This window comes from Loxodonta africana, chromosome 3 (assembly GCF_030014295.1).
Source record: "Loxodonta africana isolate mLoxAfr1 chromosome 3, mLoxAfr1.hap2, whole genome shotgun sequence".
NCBI classification, from domain to species: domain Eukaryota; kingdom Metazoa; phylum Chordata; class Mammalia; order Proboscidea; family Elephantidae; genus Loxodonta; species Loxodonta africana.
In genome coordinates, this window is record NC_087344.1 from 81926443 (window position 1) to 81945185 (window position 18743).

At 49.1% G+C, this 18743-nt stretch overlaps 2 protein-coding genes across 7 annotated transcripts; one reads left to right on the top strand and one right to left on the bottom strand.

Moving 5' to 3' along the window:
- Nucleotides 1-12255: 12255 nt before the first annotated feature.
- On the top strand, nucleotides 12256-18028 carry PLK3 (polo like kinase 3). Of its 6 annotated transcripts, XM_064281877.1 has the most exons (15): nucleotides 12256-12480; nucleotides 12647-12754; nucleotides 12875-12991; nucleotides 13137-13266; nucleotides 13353-13440; nucleotides 14259-14354; nucleotides 14443-14641; nucleotides 14758-14884; nucleotides 15087-15178; nucleotides 15417-15510; nucleotides 15649-15732; nucleotides 15826-15988; nucleotides 16102-16231; nucleotides 16403-16516; nucleotides 16625-18028. In XM_064281877.1, the coding sequence occupies exons 1-15, from the start codon at nucleotides 12271-12273 to the stop codon at nucleotides 16814-16816; spliced, it is 1944 nt and encodes a 647-aa protein (XP_064137947.1). In that variant the 5' UTR covers nucleotides 12256-12270; the 3' UTR covers nucleotides 16817-18028. The 6 variants fall into 6 exon arrangements, with proteins under 6 accessions (XP_064137947.1, XP_064137946.1, XP_064137944.1 ...); XM_064281876.1 differs by having other exon boundaries at nucleotides 15649-15988; XM_064281874.1 differs by having other exon boundaries at nucleotides 16403-18028.
- On the bottom strand, nucleotides 12873-17838 carry DYNLT4 (dynein light chain Tctex-type 4). The gene has a single exon (XM_064281882.1). The coding sequence runs from the start codon at nucleotides 17836-17838 to the stop codon at nucleotides 17170-17172; it is 669 nt and encodes a 222-aa protein (XP_064137952.1). The 3' UTR covers nucleotides 12873-17169.
- Nucleotides 18029-18743: the final 715 nt, after the last annotated feature.

Here is an 18743-nt window from a genome sequence, read left to right on the forward strand (position 1 = left end):
ACTACCATAAAGAACAGCAATGAATCAATGAAACATAGTATGGATGAATCTGGAAGGCATTAAGGTGAATGAAATTAGTCAATCGCAAAAGGACCAATATTGTATGAAGCTACTATTATAAGAACTCAAGGAAAGTTTTAAACACAGAAGAAAACATTCTTAGATGGTACAAGGTGGGGAGGGAGGAAGATGGGAATTCACTAACTAGATAGTAGAGAAGAATTATTTTAGGCGAAGGGAAGGCAGCACACAATACAGGGGAAGGCAGCACACAATACAGGGGAAGTCAGCACAACTGGACTAAACCAAATGCTAAAAAATTTCCTGAACACAACCAAACACTTTGAGGGGCAGAGTAGCAGAAGCAGGGGTCTGGGGACCATGGTTTCAGGGGACACCTAGGTGAATTGGCATAACAAAGTTTATTAAGAAAATATTTTGCATACCACTTTGGTGAGTGGTGTCTGGGATCTTAAAAGCTAGCGAGCGGCCATTGAAGATGCATCATTAGTCCCAGCCCCCCTGGAGAAAAGGAGAATGGAGAACACCAAAGATACAAGGAAGATATTAGCCCAAGAGACAAAAAGGGCCACGTAAACCAGCGACTCCGTCAGCCTTAGACCAGAAGAACTAGATGGTGCCCGACTACTAACAATGACTGCCCTGACAGGGCAGGAGAAAAGTGGGATGCAGAACTCATATTCTAGTAAAAAGACCACACTTAATGGTCTGACTGAGACTGGAGGAACCCCAGAAGATATGGCTCCTGGGCTCTCTGTTAACCCAGGACTAAAACCATTCCTGAAGCTAATTCTTCAGACAAAGATTAGACTGGACTATAAGACATAAAATGGTACTCGTGAAGAATATGCTTCTTAGTTCAAGTAGATACACGAGACTAAATGGGCAGCTCCTGTCCAGAGATGAGATGAAAAGTCAGAAAAAGATAGGTGCTGGCTGAACAGACAGGGGAGATCTGGGGTGGAAAGGAAAAGTGTGCTGTCACATTACAGGGATAGCACCTGGGGTCATATAACAATGGGTGTATAAATTCTTGTTTGAGAAACTAACTTGAGCTATGAACATTCACCTAAAGCATAATTAAATAAATGAGGATAGATATTGTATGATCTCACACAACATGGGCAAATATGTGGAAACCAAAGCTATTAGAGGTTGGAGGGAAGGAAAAAGGGGGAGTTCTTATTTAGGGAGCACTGAATTTATGCTGGAAACCCTGGTGGTGTAGCGGTTAAGTGCTACAGCTGCTAACCAAAAGGTCAGCAGTTTGAATCCACTAGATGCTACTTGGAAACTCTATGGGGCAGTTCTCTGTCCTATAGGATCACTGTGAGTCAGAATGGACTTGAAGGTGACAGGTTTTGGAGTTAATGCTAATGTTGGTGGAATAATTCAGAAAAGGATGATGATAATGGTTGTACAACATGAATAATGTAATGTCACTAAATTATTTGGTTAAAAATTGTTGAATTGGCAAATGTTTAGTATATTTTTACCTTAATTTAAAAAAAAAGGGCAGACAGGAAACGGGACATGGGAGTAGGCTCTTAGCCCAGCCTGGGTCTGTGCAAAGAGACAATGGAGAAGCTCAATATTATCTGTCAGAACAAGTTCAGGGGCCAGTTACGGAACAGACCATCAATTGCTCATATGCAAGTTCAAGTTGAAGCTGACTGTAAGGATGGCACAGGACCAGGCAATGTTTCATTCTGTCGTACATAGGGTACCTATGAGTTGGAACTGACTCGACAGCACCTAACAACAACAATTCAGCCCACTACAATACCCCTGGCCAATGTCCTCCACGGCAGGAATTAGAGAGTTAACACAAGCACGTGTCAGATAACCTAGCTCAGCCTTAAATCCCAGGCCCGGGAGGGGAGGAGAATCTAGCTTTAGACTTCACTTATAGGCTTGGCAGGAGATTCTCAGTTTTGGGTAGGAGGAGCTAGCAAACAGGGCCTGGAGGACAAATCCTCTTCCTCTCTCATTGAGTCGGTCCCCTTGACACTTCCCGGAACCCTCTCCCAGGCTATATTGCAAATTGGGGAAGGCGTAAGTGGACCTTAGACTCATCCACATACCTTGCAAGGCCTTTTGGGTTATGACTCCTGAACTGTTCCAGGGTCCCATCCTCCTTCTCCTCCAGCTACTCTGAAGTTTCAGTTCTTCCAAGAGCCGAGAGCTCTCACTTCAGGCCTCAAGGAGCACACTGTTCCCTCCTTGGGAACACTTTTCTAAGTCTTATGTCTCAGCTTAGAAATCTTGGCCAAGCAGGGTGAGATCCCACTCCCACTCCTATAGGCCACCCCCACAACACACCCCCTTTGCCATATAACATCAATTACAGTACAGTGTAGTTGTCCGTACCCGTGGGTCTCCCCAGGGTCTAGCACAGGATCTAACACATAGTGGCTACTCAGGAAAACGTTAGTGAAAGAATGAACAACTGGCTCCATGGCTGAGCTTGTCCTTGTATCTGCTCTAGGAACCAGCTTTCTTCTGGCCAAGGCTGCTTAGGGAGGTGTCTTAGGCTGGGTTCTCTAGAGAAGCAAACCCAGTAAAGTGTATACATATATAGAGAGAGAGAGATTTATATCAAGGAAACAGCTCACGAGATTGTAGAGGCTGGAATTCCCAACTCCATGGATCAGGATAGAGGTTTCTCCTGATTCACATAACGTCAGGGGCTGGCAAACCCAAGTTCGGCACGTCAGGGAGCAGGACTCTTGCTCACAGGCTGTGAAGGCTGATGAACCCCAAGATAGGTAGGCAAGACTGAAAGGCTTCTCGTGATTCACGTAGCTGCAGGAGCTGGCGAACCCAAGATCAGCAGGTCAGAGAGCAGGACTCTTGCTCACAGGCTGTGAAGATCGATGAATCCCAAGATCGACAGGTAAGCTGCTAGCTCAAGTCCCAAGAATTGGAGTCAGATGACAAGAGGCACCTGCAGGGTCCAGAACAAGCCAAAAACCTTGGCAAGGTGGGCAGGAAGGAAATAGCGTAGAGCAGAGAGATGAAGGCTGTGGGGCAGCGAGGTGCCACAAGCTCTGCCCCCACTGGTACCACTCAGCAGATTCCATTGTGGGGGAGGTCACATATCAAATTTCAACAGGGATGTGATCACAACATTATACAACTCCCAAAACTCTGAGAATCATGGCCCAGCCAAGTAGACACACGATCTTAACCATCACAGGAGAGGAAGCCCTTGATAAGCTGCCATAGTAGATCTCTGGCTAAAACTGAGCCTAAGGGCCTTTGGAACATTGATGGAAGTCTCAAGGCTGGAAAAGAAGCAATTTGTCATTGCTCTAGGTAGGAATTTTGGAAGTCTTTTGGGGATAACTGTGCTCTTGTCCTGGGAACCACGCCCCACAGAGGGCAGACCTTGGAGCAAGAGGACAGCAGTTCTGTGACTTCCAACGTACAAGTGGCTCAGTATTGCTAGATATGGTTGCGGCAAAACCTAAACAAGTCCCCTCAGTGGGCTGGGACCTTGACTGTGGAGAAGTGTATTTTCTAGGCTTGGGAACATAGGATTCTGAGCTGGCCAGTGAGGCTCTGAAATTGTAGGTAGCAGATCTTCAGATCATCAATCACCTCAGCCAAAAGAGTTTGTTGAATCTTGCTAAACTTTGCCTTAAAATTGAGACATTTTGCTTTATTTTCCAAATATAAAAGTGAATTTGCTTGTCTTATTTTCTAAGTGCTGCTATAACAGAAATACGACAAGTGGCTAGCTTTAACAAACAGAAATTTATTTTCTCAATTTAGGTGGCTTGTTGTTGTTGTTAGGTGCTGTCGAGTCAGTTCTGACTCATAGTGACCCAATCCACACCAGAACACTGCCCACTCCTGCGCCATCCTCGCAATTGTTGCTATGTGTGAGCCTATTGTTGCAGCCACTGTGTCAATCCATCTCGTTGAGGGTCTTCTTCTTTTTTGCTGACTCTATCTTACCAAGCATGACATTCTTCTCCAGGGATTGGTCCCTCCTGATAACATGTCCAAAGTATGTGAGAAGGAGTCTTGCCATCCTTGCTTCCAAGGAGCACTCTGGTTGTACTACTTCCAAGACAGACTTGTTCGTTCCCCTGGCAGTCCATGCTTTACTCAACATTCTTCTCCAACACCATAATCAAAGGCATCAGTTTTGCCTTCCTTATTCATTGTCCAGGTTTCACATGCATATGAGGCTGTTGAAAATATCATGGTTTGGGTCAGGTGCTCCTTTGTCCTCAAAGTGACATTTTTGCTTTTGAACTCTTTAAAGAGGTCTTTTGCAGGAGACTTGTCCAATGCAATGCATCTTTGATTTCTTGACTGCTGCTTCCATGGGCATTGATTGTGGATCCAAGAACAATGAAATCCTTGACAACTTCAATCTTTTCTCTGTTTATTATAGTGTTGCCTATTGGTCCATTTGTGAGAATTTTTGTTTTCTTTATGTTGAGGTATAATCCATACTGAAGGCTCTGGGTCTTTGATCTTCATCAGTAAGTGCTTCAAATCTTCTTTGCTTTCAGCAAGCAAGGTTGTGTCATCTGCATAGCACAGGTTGTTAATGAGTCTTCCTCCAATACCAACATCCTGTTCTTCTTCATATAGTCCAGCTTCTCAGATTATTTGCTCATTATACAGATTGAATAGTTATGGTGAAAGGATACAACCCTGACAAACACCTTTTTTGACTTTAAACCACTCAGTATCTGCTTGTTCTGTTCAAAAGACTGCCTCTTGGTCTAAGCACAGGTTCCTCATGAGCACAGTTAACTGTTCTGGAATTCCCATTCTTCCCAGTGTTTTCCATAATTTGCTATGATCCCAATAGTCGAAAGCCTTTGCATAGTTAATAAAACACAGGTAAACATTTTTCTGCTTTTGGCCAAGATCCATCTGATATCTGCAATGATATCCCTCATTCCATGTCCTCTTCTGAATCTGGCTTGAATTTCTGGCAGTTCCTGTTGATGTACTGTGTTTTGGTTATCTAGTACTGCTATAACAGAAATACCGGAAGTGGATGGCTTTAACAAAGAGAAGTTTATTTTCTCACAGTAAAGAAAAAAAAAAAAAAGTTTTTTTTTTTTTTTTTAATAAAATAGGCTAAATTCAGGGTGTTAGCTCCAGGGGAAGGCTTTCTATCTCTGTCGGCCTTCTCATTAATCTTCCCCCAGACTAGGAGCTTCTCTGTGCAGGGACGACAGGTCCAAAGGATGAGCTTTTCTCCAGACTGCACTGCTTTCTTGGTGGTATGAGTTCCCCCTTTCTGCTATCTTCCCTTTCTTTTTATCTCTTGAGAGATAAAAGGTGGTGCAGGCCACACCCCAGGGAAACTCTTTTTACATTGGATCAGGAATGTGGCCTGGTAAGGGCGTTACAATCCCACCCTAATCCTCTTTAACATAAAATTACAATCACAAAATGGAGGACAACCACAGAATACTAGAAATCATGGCCCAACCAAATTGATACACACATTTTTGGGGGGACATAATTCAACCATGACTTGTTGCTGCATGCATTTTTTAATTATCTTCAGCAAAATTTTATTTGCATGTGATATTAATGATATCGTTTGATAAATTCCACCTCCTGTTGGATCACCTTTCTTTGGAATGGGCACAAATGTGAATCTCTTCCAGTTGGTTGACCAGGTACCTGTCTTCCAAATTTCTTGGCATAAATGAGTGAGTGTTTTCAGGACTGCATCTGTTTGTTGAAACATTTCAGTTGGTATCCTGTCAATTCCTGGAGCCTTGTTTTTTGCCAGTGCCTTCAGTGCAGCTTGGTCCTCTTCCTTCAGGACCATTGGTTCCTGATCATATGCTACCTCCTGAAATGGTTGAATGTTGACCAATTCTTTTTGGTATAGTGACTCCGTGTATTCCTTCCATCTTATTTTGATGACTCCTGTGTTGTTTAATATTTTCCTTGTAAAATCCTTCAACATTGCAACTTGAGGCTTGAATTTTTTCTTCAGTTCTCTCAGCTTGAGAAATGCCAAACGTGTTCTTTCCTTTTGGTTTTCTAACTCCAGGTCTTTGCACATTTCATTATAATACTTTACTTTGTCTTCTCTGGTTGCTCTTCAAAATCTTCCGTTCAGCCCTTTTACGTGATCATTTCTCCCATTCACTTTAGCTACTCTGCATTCAAGAGCAAGTTTCGGAGTCTCTTCTGACACTGGTTTTGGTCTTTTCTTTCTTTCTTGTCTTTTTAATGACCTTTTGCTTTCTTCACGCATGATGTCCTTGAAGTCATCCTACAACACCATCTGGTCTTCAGTTATGGTGTTCAATGCGTAAAATCTATTGTTGAGATGGTCTCCAAATTCAGGTGGAATATACTCAAGGTCGTGTTTTAATTCTTGTGGACTTGTTTTAGTTTTCTTCAGCTTCAACTGAAACTTGCATATAAGCAACCGATGATCTTTTCTGCCCTTGGCCCTGGCTTTGTTTTGACTGACGATATTGAGCTTCTCCATCATCTCTTCCCACAGATGTAGTCAGTTTTTATTCCCGTGTTTTCCATCGGGTGAGATCTACATGTACAGTTGCCATTTATGTTGTTGAAAAAAGGTATTTGCAGTGAAGAAGTCGATGGTCTTGGAAAATTCTACCATGAGATCTCCATCTTTCTATCACCAAGGCCATATTTTCTAATTACCAACCCATTTTTTTTTGTTTCCAACTTTCACATTCCAATCACCAGTAATTATCAACAAGTCTTGATTGGATGTTTGATCGATTTCAGACTGCTGAAGTTGGTAAACTTCTATTTCCTCATCTTTGGTATTAGTGGTTGGTGCATAAATTTGAATAATAGTTATGTTAACTGGTCTTCTTTGTAGGCATATGGATATTATTTTATCACTGACGGTGTTGTACTTCAGGGTAGATCTTCTATGAGGCTAGAAGTCTGAATTCAGGCTGCTGGCTCTAGGGGAAGTCTCTCTTTCTGTTTACTCTGGGGGAAAATCCTTGTCTTAGTTTCTGTAGCCAATAATTCTTGGAGTTCCTGGGCTTGTAGACTGGTCTGCCTTCGTAGACTTCAGATAGTATAGCTCTTCACCCTGTGTCTGCTTTCTTCTGTGCCTAATTTGCTCTTTTAAATCTCGAAAGTGATTGATTGAAGACATGCCCTACATTGACATAGCCTCATTAACATAATAAAGAACCCTATTTCCAAATAGGATTACATCCACAAATGCATAGGTTAAGATTTACAACATGTGTTTTTTGGGAACACAATTCAATTCATAACAATGCTTTTTCAACTACTCATGCCTCAGCCCCATTTCCTCTGGAGGTACGTCCTTTCTGGCCCCACCACTATTATCTGCCCCTGGAAAATTGCTGACCTGCAGGATAAAGACCAAACTCCTGAGCATGGTGCTTAAGGCCTTCCTGCCCACCCTCATGCCTTATTTCCCCCTAACTCATCCTGAGCTTCTAGTATTTCCCCACATATCAGGCTGTTTGGGGTCTCCCTTCAGTGGCCAGGAAGGGCAAGGTTGGAGAAGTAGGCTCTTGTAGGTATGATAAGGGATTAGGTGAAATCCCTCTGACATTTGTTTAGAGGGAGGATGAAATGGAGATAAGATTAGCAAGGCACTGTGGGAAAAATTCCCATGAGAGAGATTGTAACCCACACCAGGGTGTACGGGGGGATGATGGATCAAAATGGATAGATTTCAGAGACATTTGGGAGATAAAACTGACAGAAAATGGATGTTCAATAAATATTTGTTGACTTTCCTGGCTACTCTTTCTAAAGGAAGCTCTTCAGTTACTCACCTGTTTACTTCCTTAATAGGACTTTTCACAGTCTCCAATTACCTTATTTATGTACTTTCCTATTGTCTGTTTTCCCCACGTGTCTGTCAGTTTGTCGTATTATGGGGGCTAGCATGTTGCTGTGATGCTAGAAGCTATGCCACCAGTATTCAAATACCAGCAGGGTCACCCATGGTGTACAGGTTTCAGCTGAGCTTCCAGACTAAGACAGGCTGGGAAGAAACACCTGGTGGTCTACGTCTGAAAAGAATTAGCCAGTGAAAACCTTATGAATAGCAGCGGAACATTGTTTGATATAGTGCCAGATGATGAGTCCCTCAGGTTGGAAGGCACTAAAAGGACGACTGGGGAAGAGCTGCCTCGTCAAAGTGAGTCGACCTTACTGACATGGATGGAGTCAAGCTTTCAGGACCTTCATTTCCTGTGTGGCACAACTCAAAATGAGAAGAAACAGCTGCAAACATCCATTAATAACTGGAATGTGGAATGTACTAAGTATGAATCTAGGAAAATTGGAGATCATCAAAAAAGAAATGGAACACAGAAACATTGATATCCTAGGCATTAGTGAACTGAAATGGACTGGTCTTGGCCATTTCAAATTGGACAATGATATATATGGTCTACTATGCTGAATGACAACTTGAAGAGTAAAGACACTGCATTCATTGTCAAAAAGAACATTTTAAGATCTATTCTGAAGTACAATGCTGTCAGTGATAGGATAATATCCATACGCCTACGAGGAAGACCAACCAGTTAATATGACAATTATTCAAATTTATACACCCACCACTAAGGTCAAAGATGAAGAAACTGAAGATTTTTACAAACTTCTTCACTCTGAAATTGATCAAACATGCAATCAGGATGCATTGGTAATTACTGGTGATTGAAAAGTGGAAACAAAAAAGAAGGATTGATAGTTGGAAAATATGGCCTTGGTGACAGAAATTATATCAGAGGTCACATGATAGAATTTTGCAAGACCAATGACTTCTTCATTGCAAATACCTTTTTTCAGCAACATAAATGATGACTGTACATGTGGGCCTCACCAGATGGAATACACAGGAATCAAATCGACTACATCTGGGGAAAGAGATGATGGAAAAGCTCAATATCATCAGTCAGAACAACGCCAGGGGCTGACTGCGGAACAGACCATCAGCTGCTCATATGCAAGTTCAAAGCTGGAGAAAATTAGAAATGACCTTGAGTATATCCCATCTGAATTTAGAAATCATCTCAAGAATAGATTTGATGTGTCGAACACTAATGACCAAAGACCAGACAAGTTGTGGAATGACATCAAGGACATCATACATGAAGGAAGCAAGAGGCCATTCAAAAGACAGGAAAGAAAGAAAAGAACAAAATGGATGTCAGAAGAGACTCTGAAACTTGCTCTTGAACATCACTAAAGCAAATGGAAGAAATGAAGTAAAAGAGCTGAACAGAAGATTTCAAAGGGCAGCTCGAGATGACAAAGTAAAGTACTGTAATGACATGTGCAAAGAACTGGAGTTAGAAAACCAAAAGGAAAGAACACACTTGGTATTTCTCAAGCTGAAAGAACTGAAGAAAATATTCAAGCCTCGAATTGCATGTTGAAGGATTCTACAAGGAAAATATTAAACAACACAGGAATCATCAAAAGAAAATGGAAGGAATACACAGAGTCACTATACCAAAAAGAATTGGTCAACATTCAACCATTTCAGGAGGTAGCATATGATCAGGAACCAATGGTCCTGAAGGAAGAGGACCAAGCTGCACTGAAGGCACTGGCAAAAAACAAGGCTCCAGGAATTGACAGAATAGCAACTGAATCATTTCAACAAACAGATTTAGTGTTGGAAGTGCGCACTCGTCTATGCCAAGAAATTTGGAAGACAGTTACCCGGCCAACTGACTGGAAGAGGTCCATATTTATGCCTATTCCAAAGAAAAGTGGTCCAACTGAATAAGGAAATTATTGAATAATATTATTAATATCACACTCAAGTAAAATTTTGCTGAAGATTATTCAAAAGCAGCTGCGGGAGTACATCAACAAAGAACTGCCAGAAATTGAAGCCAGATTTAGAAGAGGATGTGGAACCAGGGATACCATTGCTGATGGATCCTGGCTGAAAGCAGAGAACACCAGAGAGATGTGTACCTGTGTTTTATTGACTATGCAAAGGCATTCAACTGTGTGGATCATAACAAATAATGGATAACATTGCAAAGACTGGTAATTTCAGAACCCTTAACTGTGCTCGTGAGGAGCCTGTACATAGATCAAGAGGCAGTCATTCAAACAGGACAAAGGGATACTTTGTGGTTTAAAGTCAAGAAAGGTTTGTAAGGGTTGTATCCTTTCACCATATTTATTCAATCTGTATGCTGAGCACATAATCTGTAGAAGGTGGACCATATGAAGAAGAAGGGGCATTAGGATTGGAGGGAGACATTAACAACCTGCATTATGCAGATGAAATAACTTTGCTTGCTGAAGTGTAGAGGACTTGAAGCACTTACTGATGAAGATCAAAGACTCCAGCCTTCAGTATGGATTACACCTCAACATAAAGAAAACAAAAATCCTCACAACTGGACCAATAAGCAAAAAAGATTGAAGTTATCAAGGATTTTGTATTACTTGGATCCACAACCAACACTCACGGAAGCAGCAGTCAAGAGATCAAAGGATGCATTGTACTGATAATTGGGTAAATCTGCTGCAAAAGGCTTCTTTAACGTGGTAAGAAGCAAAAATGTCACTTTGAGGGCTAAGGTGTGCCTGACCCAAGCCATGGTGTTTTCAGTTGCCTCATATGCATGTGAAGGCTGGACAATGAATAAGGGAGACCAAAGAATTGATGCCTTTGAATTGTGGTGTTGGTGAAGAATATTGAATATACAATGAACTGCCGGAAGAACAAACAAACCTGTCTTAGAAGAAGCACAACCAGAATGCTCCTTAGAAGCAAGGATGCCAAGAATGAGTCTCACGTACTTTGGACATGTTATAAGGAGGGATCAGTCCCTGGAGAAAAACATCATGCTTGGTAGAGGGTCATCGATAAAGGGGAAGGCCCTCAACAAGATGGATTAACACAGTGGCTGCAACAATGGGCTCAAGCATAACAACGATTGTGAGGATGGTGCAGGACCGGGCAGTGTTTCGTGCTGTTGTACATAGGGTTGCTATGAGTTGGATCTGACTGGAGAGCACCTAACAACAACAACATTGTCTGTTTCCATCAAGCAGAATGTTAAATAAATGAGGGCTGCAACCTTGGCCAGTCTTATTCGAACCGTGTGCTGGTATTTTCACTGAGTCTTTGGGGACCGAATGGCTTATTCATGAGTTATTGATTGGATGGTTCAGTGTGAGGGCAGGGAGGTGAGAGGGACTACAAAGCCAGAGGTTGATGATCCTGTGACAAACACGCCAGAGAGGTTAAGACCCCACATTTGTCTCTGGCCCTGGAAAGATGAGCATTGAGTAGGTGTCTAAGGGTCCAGATGGTGCTGGCACCAGCTGCCCAGTTGCCCATCGCTAGCATCTGAGAAAGGTGAGTTCCCCTTTCTTAACTTTTTGGCTTTCTGGTTACTGAACCAGGACAATGGGTGTTTTCAGGGGAAGGGAATAAGGAACCCTGCTGGAGCCTGGGATTCGTCCCTCAAGAGTGTGGACATGGGTAGCAGATGATGTGACGCGGTGCATGGTAAAGGCTTGGGATACCCAGCCCAACCCAAAGCGCAGCATAGCTGCCCCTGGGCCTGGCAAGTCGGGCTCGGGAGTGTGCAATCCCTCTCGGTTCCTAAAGGGGCCAGCACTGAGCTAGTCCTGGAGGCTCCGACCGAGGGCGCCGGACGCGCTCACCATCTCGTGCCTGAAAGGGGAGTATTGGTGAAGCGCCCCGGCGAAAACGAGCGCCACCCCTGCCTCTCCCCTTCCGCCTGGAACGCTGGTCCAGTTGCTGGGGAGACGGCCTAGGTGCCGGGCTCCCACTCGGACTTCAGCATACGCCCCGAAGGATGGGAGAAGAAAGTAGCCCCCATTAGGGGGCTCAAAGTTCTCAGGGGCGGGGTGGGTGGGGGGCGGAGAAACAGGCCCCACAGCCGGGGCGCGCCGGCACAGTAGGTGACTAGCAGTATGGCTGTGCCTTTAAAGCGTGAGCAGGAGGCGGGGCGTCGAGGTGTGTGGGGTGGGAGGCGGAGCTTCTTGTTGACGTAAGCCCGAGAAGGGGCGAGGCTTCCCGGTGACTCGCCGCCAGGAAGGGGGCGGGGCTCCTGGTGACGGGACACGGGGAAGGGGGCCGGCGTTCATTGATAAAAACGCCGGGCTCCCTCGGGCGCCAGCGCAGTGTAGCGAATCCAGGCAGCGCCCACGCGCGGCCCTGGCCGGGCGGAACCGAGACCGAGCCGCGCCCGCGCTGCGACGCGCCGCCGCATGGAGCCCGCCGCCGGCTTCCTGTCCCAGCGCCCCTTCCCGCGCGCTGCCGCCCCGCCCTCGTCCCCCGCCGGGCCCGGGCCGCCTCGAAGTGCGGTGCCGGGACCTGAGCTGGAGGTGCTGGCCGGGGCACCGGCGCCGGACCCTGGGCGTCTCATCACGGACCCGCGCAGCGGCCGCACCTACTTCAAAGGCCGCCTGTTGGGCAAGGTGGGCTGGCGGCTGCCCGGGAGGTGATGCTGACAGGGAAGAGGGTCCTCGCCGTCCTTTTTTCCGGCGCCGGGCCTGGCGGGGGCGCTTGTCCCCGGCTCCAGGAAGTGTTCGGGCCAGACCCGGACACCCTGTGAGCGCCGTGTCTGATGCCCTCTCCTTATAGGGGGGCTTCGCTCGCTGCTACGAGGCCACTGACACAGAGACTGGCAGCGCCTACGCGGTCAAAGTCATCCCGCAGAGCCGCGTCGCCAAGCCGCATCAGCGCGAGAAGGTGCGTCCTGGCCGGAGGACGCAGGGTGGTGGTGGTGGTGGTGGTGGTGGTGGTGGTGGTGGTGGTGGTGGGAGGGCGGGGACCCTTGAAGCATGACAACCTTCCGTGCCCCCATCGCAGATCCTAAACGAGATTGAGCTGCACCGAGATCTGCAGCACCGCCACATCGTGCGTTTCTCACACCACTTTGAGGATGCTGACAACATATACATTTTCCTGGAGCTGTGCAGCCGAAAGGTGAGGGGAAGTGATGCAGGTGGAGATGGGGCAGGAAAAGGGACCTTAAAACCCAAAGCTGGGGCCCTGTCTCTTCCTCAGGGAGCACGGATGGGGGAAGGGTCAGGCAGGGAGGGCCAGGGACTGAGACAGTGGCTCTCCCCAGTCCCTAGCCCACATCTGGAAGGCCCGACACACCCTTTTGGAGCCAGAGGTGCGTTACTACCTAAGGCAGATCCTTTCAGGCCTCAAGTACCTGCACCAGCGGGGGATCTTGCACCGGGATCTCAAGCTGGGTGAGACTCCATGGCCAGCAGGATAGGAGGGTGGGAAGGGTTGGGAGGCAGGAAGGAGTCTGACACATCTCTCTTCCACCATCCAGGAAATTTTTTCATCACTGAGAACATGGAGCTGAAGGTGGGGGATTTTGGACTGGCTGCCCGGTTGGAGCCCCCAGAGCAGAGGAAGAAGTGAGTGTCGAGATGAGTGGCCTCGATCTATATGTGACACAGATGATGTGTGCGACAGTGAGTGTGTGTGTGTAGGAGGCAAGGTGACTGCCTGATGTGTGCATATGATAGATGGGGAAGGGGGTGATGAGCTGATTACATATGAAGGTGGAGGTGGCAGCCTGGGTTACTGGGACTGGCAGTGGGGGTGAGGGCCCTATGGGTGTGTGACACAGATGGGGTAGATGACTCTGACTTCCTGAGACAGATGGAGGTGTAAGGGTTCTTGAAGGTGTCTGACTGACCCTGTGAGTGGACAAGGGGAAGGTGCCACAGGCAGTGTGTGTATCTGTGTGTGTGGGAGAGAGACAGAGTATGGGAATGGCAGAATGTGACACCCGGTAGGTATATAAGAAGACCCTGATATGGCCACGACGACTGGGTGTGCATGACACAGATAACATGTGGGAGATGAGTGCTTATGGGGGAATGTGACAGCTGGTGTTGGTGTGTGTGTAGCACAGACCGTGGGAGGTGACAGCCTGTATGGGTGCCTGACAGACGGCAGCAGGGGGAGGAGGAATCAGTGATGGGCCCTCTATGTTGACCCTGGAGAAGGGTCAGGGGCTCCCCCTGTCCTGCAGAGCAGCTGAGCAGCTGGGCCAGGCGGGTGGGCAGGGACTCAGCTGCTATACCCAGCATCCATTGTCCCAGGACAAGCAGAAGCTCTCTTGCCTTTGGTGACAGGCAGCTGCTTTGTCTGGACTCACAGCGGGGGCAGGGATAGGGGGACTGCAGAGCTGGGGCTGAGCCTTCCCCTCCTCCTTGCCCCCTTTCAGGACCATCTGTGGCACCCCCAACTATGTGGCTCCAGAAGTGTTGCTGAGACAGGGCCATGGCCCCGAGGCAGATGTGTGGTCGCTGGGCTGTGTCATGTGAGTCCCGGGACAGAGGCAGACAGGTAGGTGGAAGGGTGGGGCATACCCTCCACTTTACTCCTGACCTCTTTCCTCTGTCCCACAGGTATACACTGCTGTGTGGGAGCCCCCCCTTTGAGACAGCTGACCTGAAGGAGACATACCGCTGCATCAAGCAGGTTCACTACACGCTGCCTGCTAGCCTTTCACTGCCTGCCCGGCAGCTCCTGACTGCCATTCTACGGGCCTCGCCCCGAGACCGCCCCTCGATCGACCAGATCTTGCGCCATGACTTCTTTACCAAGGTCTGTGGCTCACTAGACACCAAAGTCCAGTCTACCTGTCCTCAGAAGATTGAATGGGGGCAAGTGAGAGGACCCCTGGAGCCTCTCGTCTCTTCTCACATGGCTCCCTTCTCCAGGGCTACACCCCTGACAAGCTTCCTGTCACTAGCTGCATGACTGTCCCGGACCTGACACCCCCCAACCCGGCCAGGAGTCTCTTTGCCAAGGTTACCAAGAGCCTCTTTGGCAGGAAGAAGAACAAGAGTGAGTCTGGGGTGTCAGTGGGTTGTGGGTATAGAGTAAGGGGCTGTTACACATGTGTGGTACCTGTGAACATCCTAGGGAGAGCATGTGTTGTACGAGCACTTGGGTGTGCCTATCTCTGTGTCATCCCTGTGGGAAGCAGGGGGCCTGGGCAGAGCAAGACACTGAGGGCTATATCTCCCTAACCCCCTGCCCCCGCAAGGCAAGAACCATCCTGAGGAGCGGGACGAGGTCTCCTGTTTGGTGAGCGGCCTCGTGCGGACATCCCTTGGCCAACAGGATGCCAGGCCTGAGGTGGGTGCTCACGTGGACAATGTCCCTTGACTCACCCCACTCTTGTAGCTGTGGGAAGCCCAGGATAAAAGAGGCTGGTAAAGCATCCAGCCTCGTGGTAGCCTAATTGGCTGTGTCTCATTAGCCAGGTGAGGCTGACCTGGGGTGCCCTGGGAGCCAGGACAGGGCTGGGTCATGGGATCCCAAGGAACTGTATTTCAGGGCTCATCGTACTCCCTTTCCCTCCCCAACACCCCAGGCTCCAGCAGCCTCTGGTCCAGCCCCTGTCAGCCTGGTAGAGACAGCACCTGAAGACAGCTCACCCCGTGGGACGCTGGCAAGCAGTGGAGATGGTGAGGAGCCAGGGAGGATGAGAGGTGCTAGAGGTTGCTGGGGCTGAGACCCAGTCCCAGATGAAGGGAGTGGGCAGAGGGACATGGCCTGGGTCCAAGGGGACTAAGGCTTAACTCCCAGTGCCCTGTTGCCTTCAGGGTTTGAAGAAGGTCCAACTGTGGCCACAGTGGTGGAGTCAGCCCTCTGTGCTCTGAGAAACTGTGTGGCTTTCATGCCTCCAGGTAAGGCTGGGGTCCAGGTCGTTGGAATGATGATGGGAGTTATTTGGCTGGCAGGCCAGGAACAGGTCTTCACTGCCTCCTTTCCCATGACAGCGGAACAGAACCCGGCCCCCCTGGCACAGCCAGAGCCTCTGGTGTGGGTCAGCAAGTGGGTTGACTACTCCAACAAGTTTGGCTTTGGGTATCAACTGTCCAGCCGCCGTGTGGCTGTGCTCTTCAATGATGGCACACACATGGCCCTGTCAGCCAATAGAAAGTAAGTGCTGTTGTGGGGTGCCTTGTCTGTGCTTCTGGGCTCAGGGGCTTGAGGTCTCTCAGGGGAGGGGCGCTGGCGCAGGGCTTCCTCTGACCTCTGCCCTCTGCCCCCAGGACTGTGCACTACAACCCCACCAGCACAAAGCACTTCTCCTTCTCTGTGGGCACTGTGCCCCGGGCCCTGCAGCCTCAGCTGGGTGTCCTGCGGTATTTTGCCACCTATATGGAACAGCACCTCATGAAGGTGTGTGAGTTGGGGTGAGGCACATGGTGGGCTTACACATCCTGATCTCTTCCCATTCCCCTTTAGGGGGTAGGGAGGTATACTCAAAGCTAGAGGCTAGACCTCTAAGGGAGGCATCAGTGGAGAGGGAACCTGATTCATGTGAGACCAGTGACCTGCACCTGCCCGCAGGGTGGAGATCTGCCCAGTGTGGAAGAGGTGGAGGTGCCTGCCCCCCCATTGCTGCTGCAGTGGGTCAAGACTGATCAGGCCCTACTCATGGTGTTTAGTGATGGCACTGTCCAGGTAAGAGCCACTCCTAGCATTGGGGGGAAGGTTTGGGAGACCCAGGGCGCTGGGAAAGAGACTGGTCCTGGAGCTGCGGCCCTGATCATGCTGCCCTCCTGTGCACAGGTGAACTTCTATGGGGACCACACCAAGCTGATCCTCAGTGGCTGGGAGCCTCTCCTTGTGACTTTTGTGTCCCGAAATCGCAGTGCTTGTACTTACCTTGCTTCCCACCTTCGGCAGCTGGGCTGCTCCCCAGACCTACGGCAACGGCTCTGCTATGCTCTGCACCTGCTCCGGGACCGCAGTCCTGCCTAGGGTCCAACCTGCAGAGCAGGCCTTGACCCAAGCCCTCAGTCCTGAGGCCTGTGCCTGTGAGGCCTGGACCCTTGCCTTTGTGGCCCTCCCCCTCCCTTTGGTGCCTCACTGGGGGCTCTGGGCTGAATACCGCAGGGAATCAGGGACCAGCTTTACTGGGGTTGGTGGCTGCCTGTCCTGGCCCGTGCCTGTCCCTTCTCCAAGAAAAGCCTGAGCCTTAGCCCCCAGCTAGGGGGCATTATATTTATAGACCACTTTTATTTATTAACAGACGTTTATTTATTGGGATAGGAGCCCCGGGGAGGGCCTCCTCCTGGGAAAATAAACCGTTTTTGCAGAACTTGGAGACCTCCTCACTCACAATAGAGCCCGTGGACTATGGCCACAGCGAAGAGCGAGGCGTTGGTGAAGGTGGCTGAGGCCAGCCCGTCGCGTGTCGTGTCCCACAGCGCGCGGCTCACCACGCGCACGTCCTGGCCAGCGCGAGGCCCCAGCACCACGCTGCACACTAGCTTGTAGCGTGGAGGGCTCAACTCACGCAGGCGCAGGCGCACCTGGTCGCAGAGCTCCCGCGCCAGCGGCCCAGCCTCCGAGCCTGAGTAGCACACATCGTACAGCTTTGCGGCCAGCGCCTCCTCAAGGGCGCTTTGTGCACGCGCAGTCTGCCAGCGCTCCCCAGGCAAGGGCTCCATGCGGTATGACGGCGCCACCCGGCGGGCAGGCACCAGGGGCAGCCCTGAGAAGCTGACCCGGGAACTTAGAGGGGGCACCGGGCCCAGGGATGGTCGCCGACCCCCAGGACCCACGCCAGGCCCCACCAGCGAGTTGCGGCGTGAGAAGGACGTGCTCAGGCCCAACACAGAGCCACGATGGGAGGCTGGGCTCAGACCAGGACCTGTGGGTCGAGCCTCATCAATGCTAGGCAGGCGGCCTAGGGGTCTCAGCGGTGGTGGTTTTGGCCCGGGGTCTTTGGCAGTCTTCTCTTCCTCCTGGAGTCGGGGGTGCAGAGGCCTGCCAGCCATGGACCTGCCAACTGGATAGACCCACACGTAGGCAGGATGGCCTTCACTCCACTGGTCATCTTCACACACTATCTAGTCTCTGATTCAGTGATGTCAAGAGTTTTTACCCCTTACCTCTTTTTTAAGAATCCTTGGTGCTGCAGTGGTTAAATGCTTGGCTGCTAACTGAGAGGTTTTTGGTTCAAACCCACCAGCTGCTCTGTGGGAGAAAGATGTGGCAGTCTGCTTCGGTAAAGATTACAACCTTGGAAACCCTATGGGGCAGTTCTACCTTGTCCTGTAGTGTTGCATGAGTTGAAATCCACTTGATGGCAACAGGCAATGAGTACCCCTTTCTTACCTGTGTTTTTGGAACAAGTGGATCAAATAGTCCAGGGCTGTGTGGATTCCTTGGCTTAGGATCCTCCTGCTTAGAAGGTTAAAGGCTGTTAGGAACATAAGCAGGGGGAAGGTGTGCTGCTCAGACCATGATCTTGGGCATTTCCCTTGGGCACTATGGAAGTTAGCTAGGTGAGCTATAAGTATATTTTCTTTCTCCCTCCTGGCTTCACCAGCAGAAGGGGGAGATACATCTGGCCTGTGCCTCTAACCCCTAACAAGAAGGAGGGACGGACAGACCCAGCTCCTTCAACCCCACAGATCCTTTTGTTCCCAGGGTATTGAATCCAGTATTCTTCTACCCCTACCTGTTCCTAGGGTGGCTGGCACAGGATCTCCCCCACAACGGGCTGGAGCAAGTTACTGAGAAGCTCCTTTTGCCCTCTGCTTTGGCTTCCTCTGGCCCGGCCTCCTCCAGAATCAGTTCTAGGATGGCCACCCTCTTCTCCTGAAACTCCCGCAGGCACTTGAGTCACCTGCAAGGCTTTGGCCTCTGAGCTCTTCCTGGCTCTACAGCCCTGGCTGAG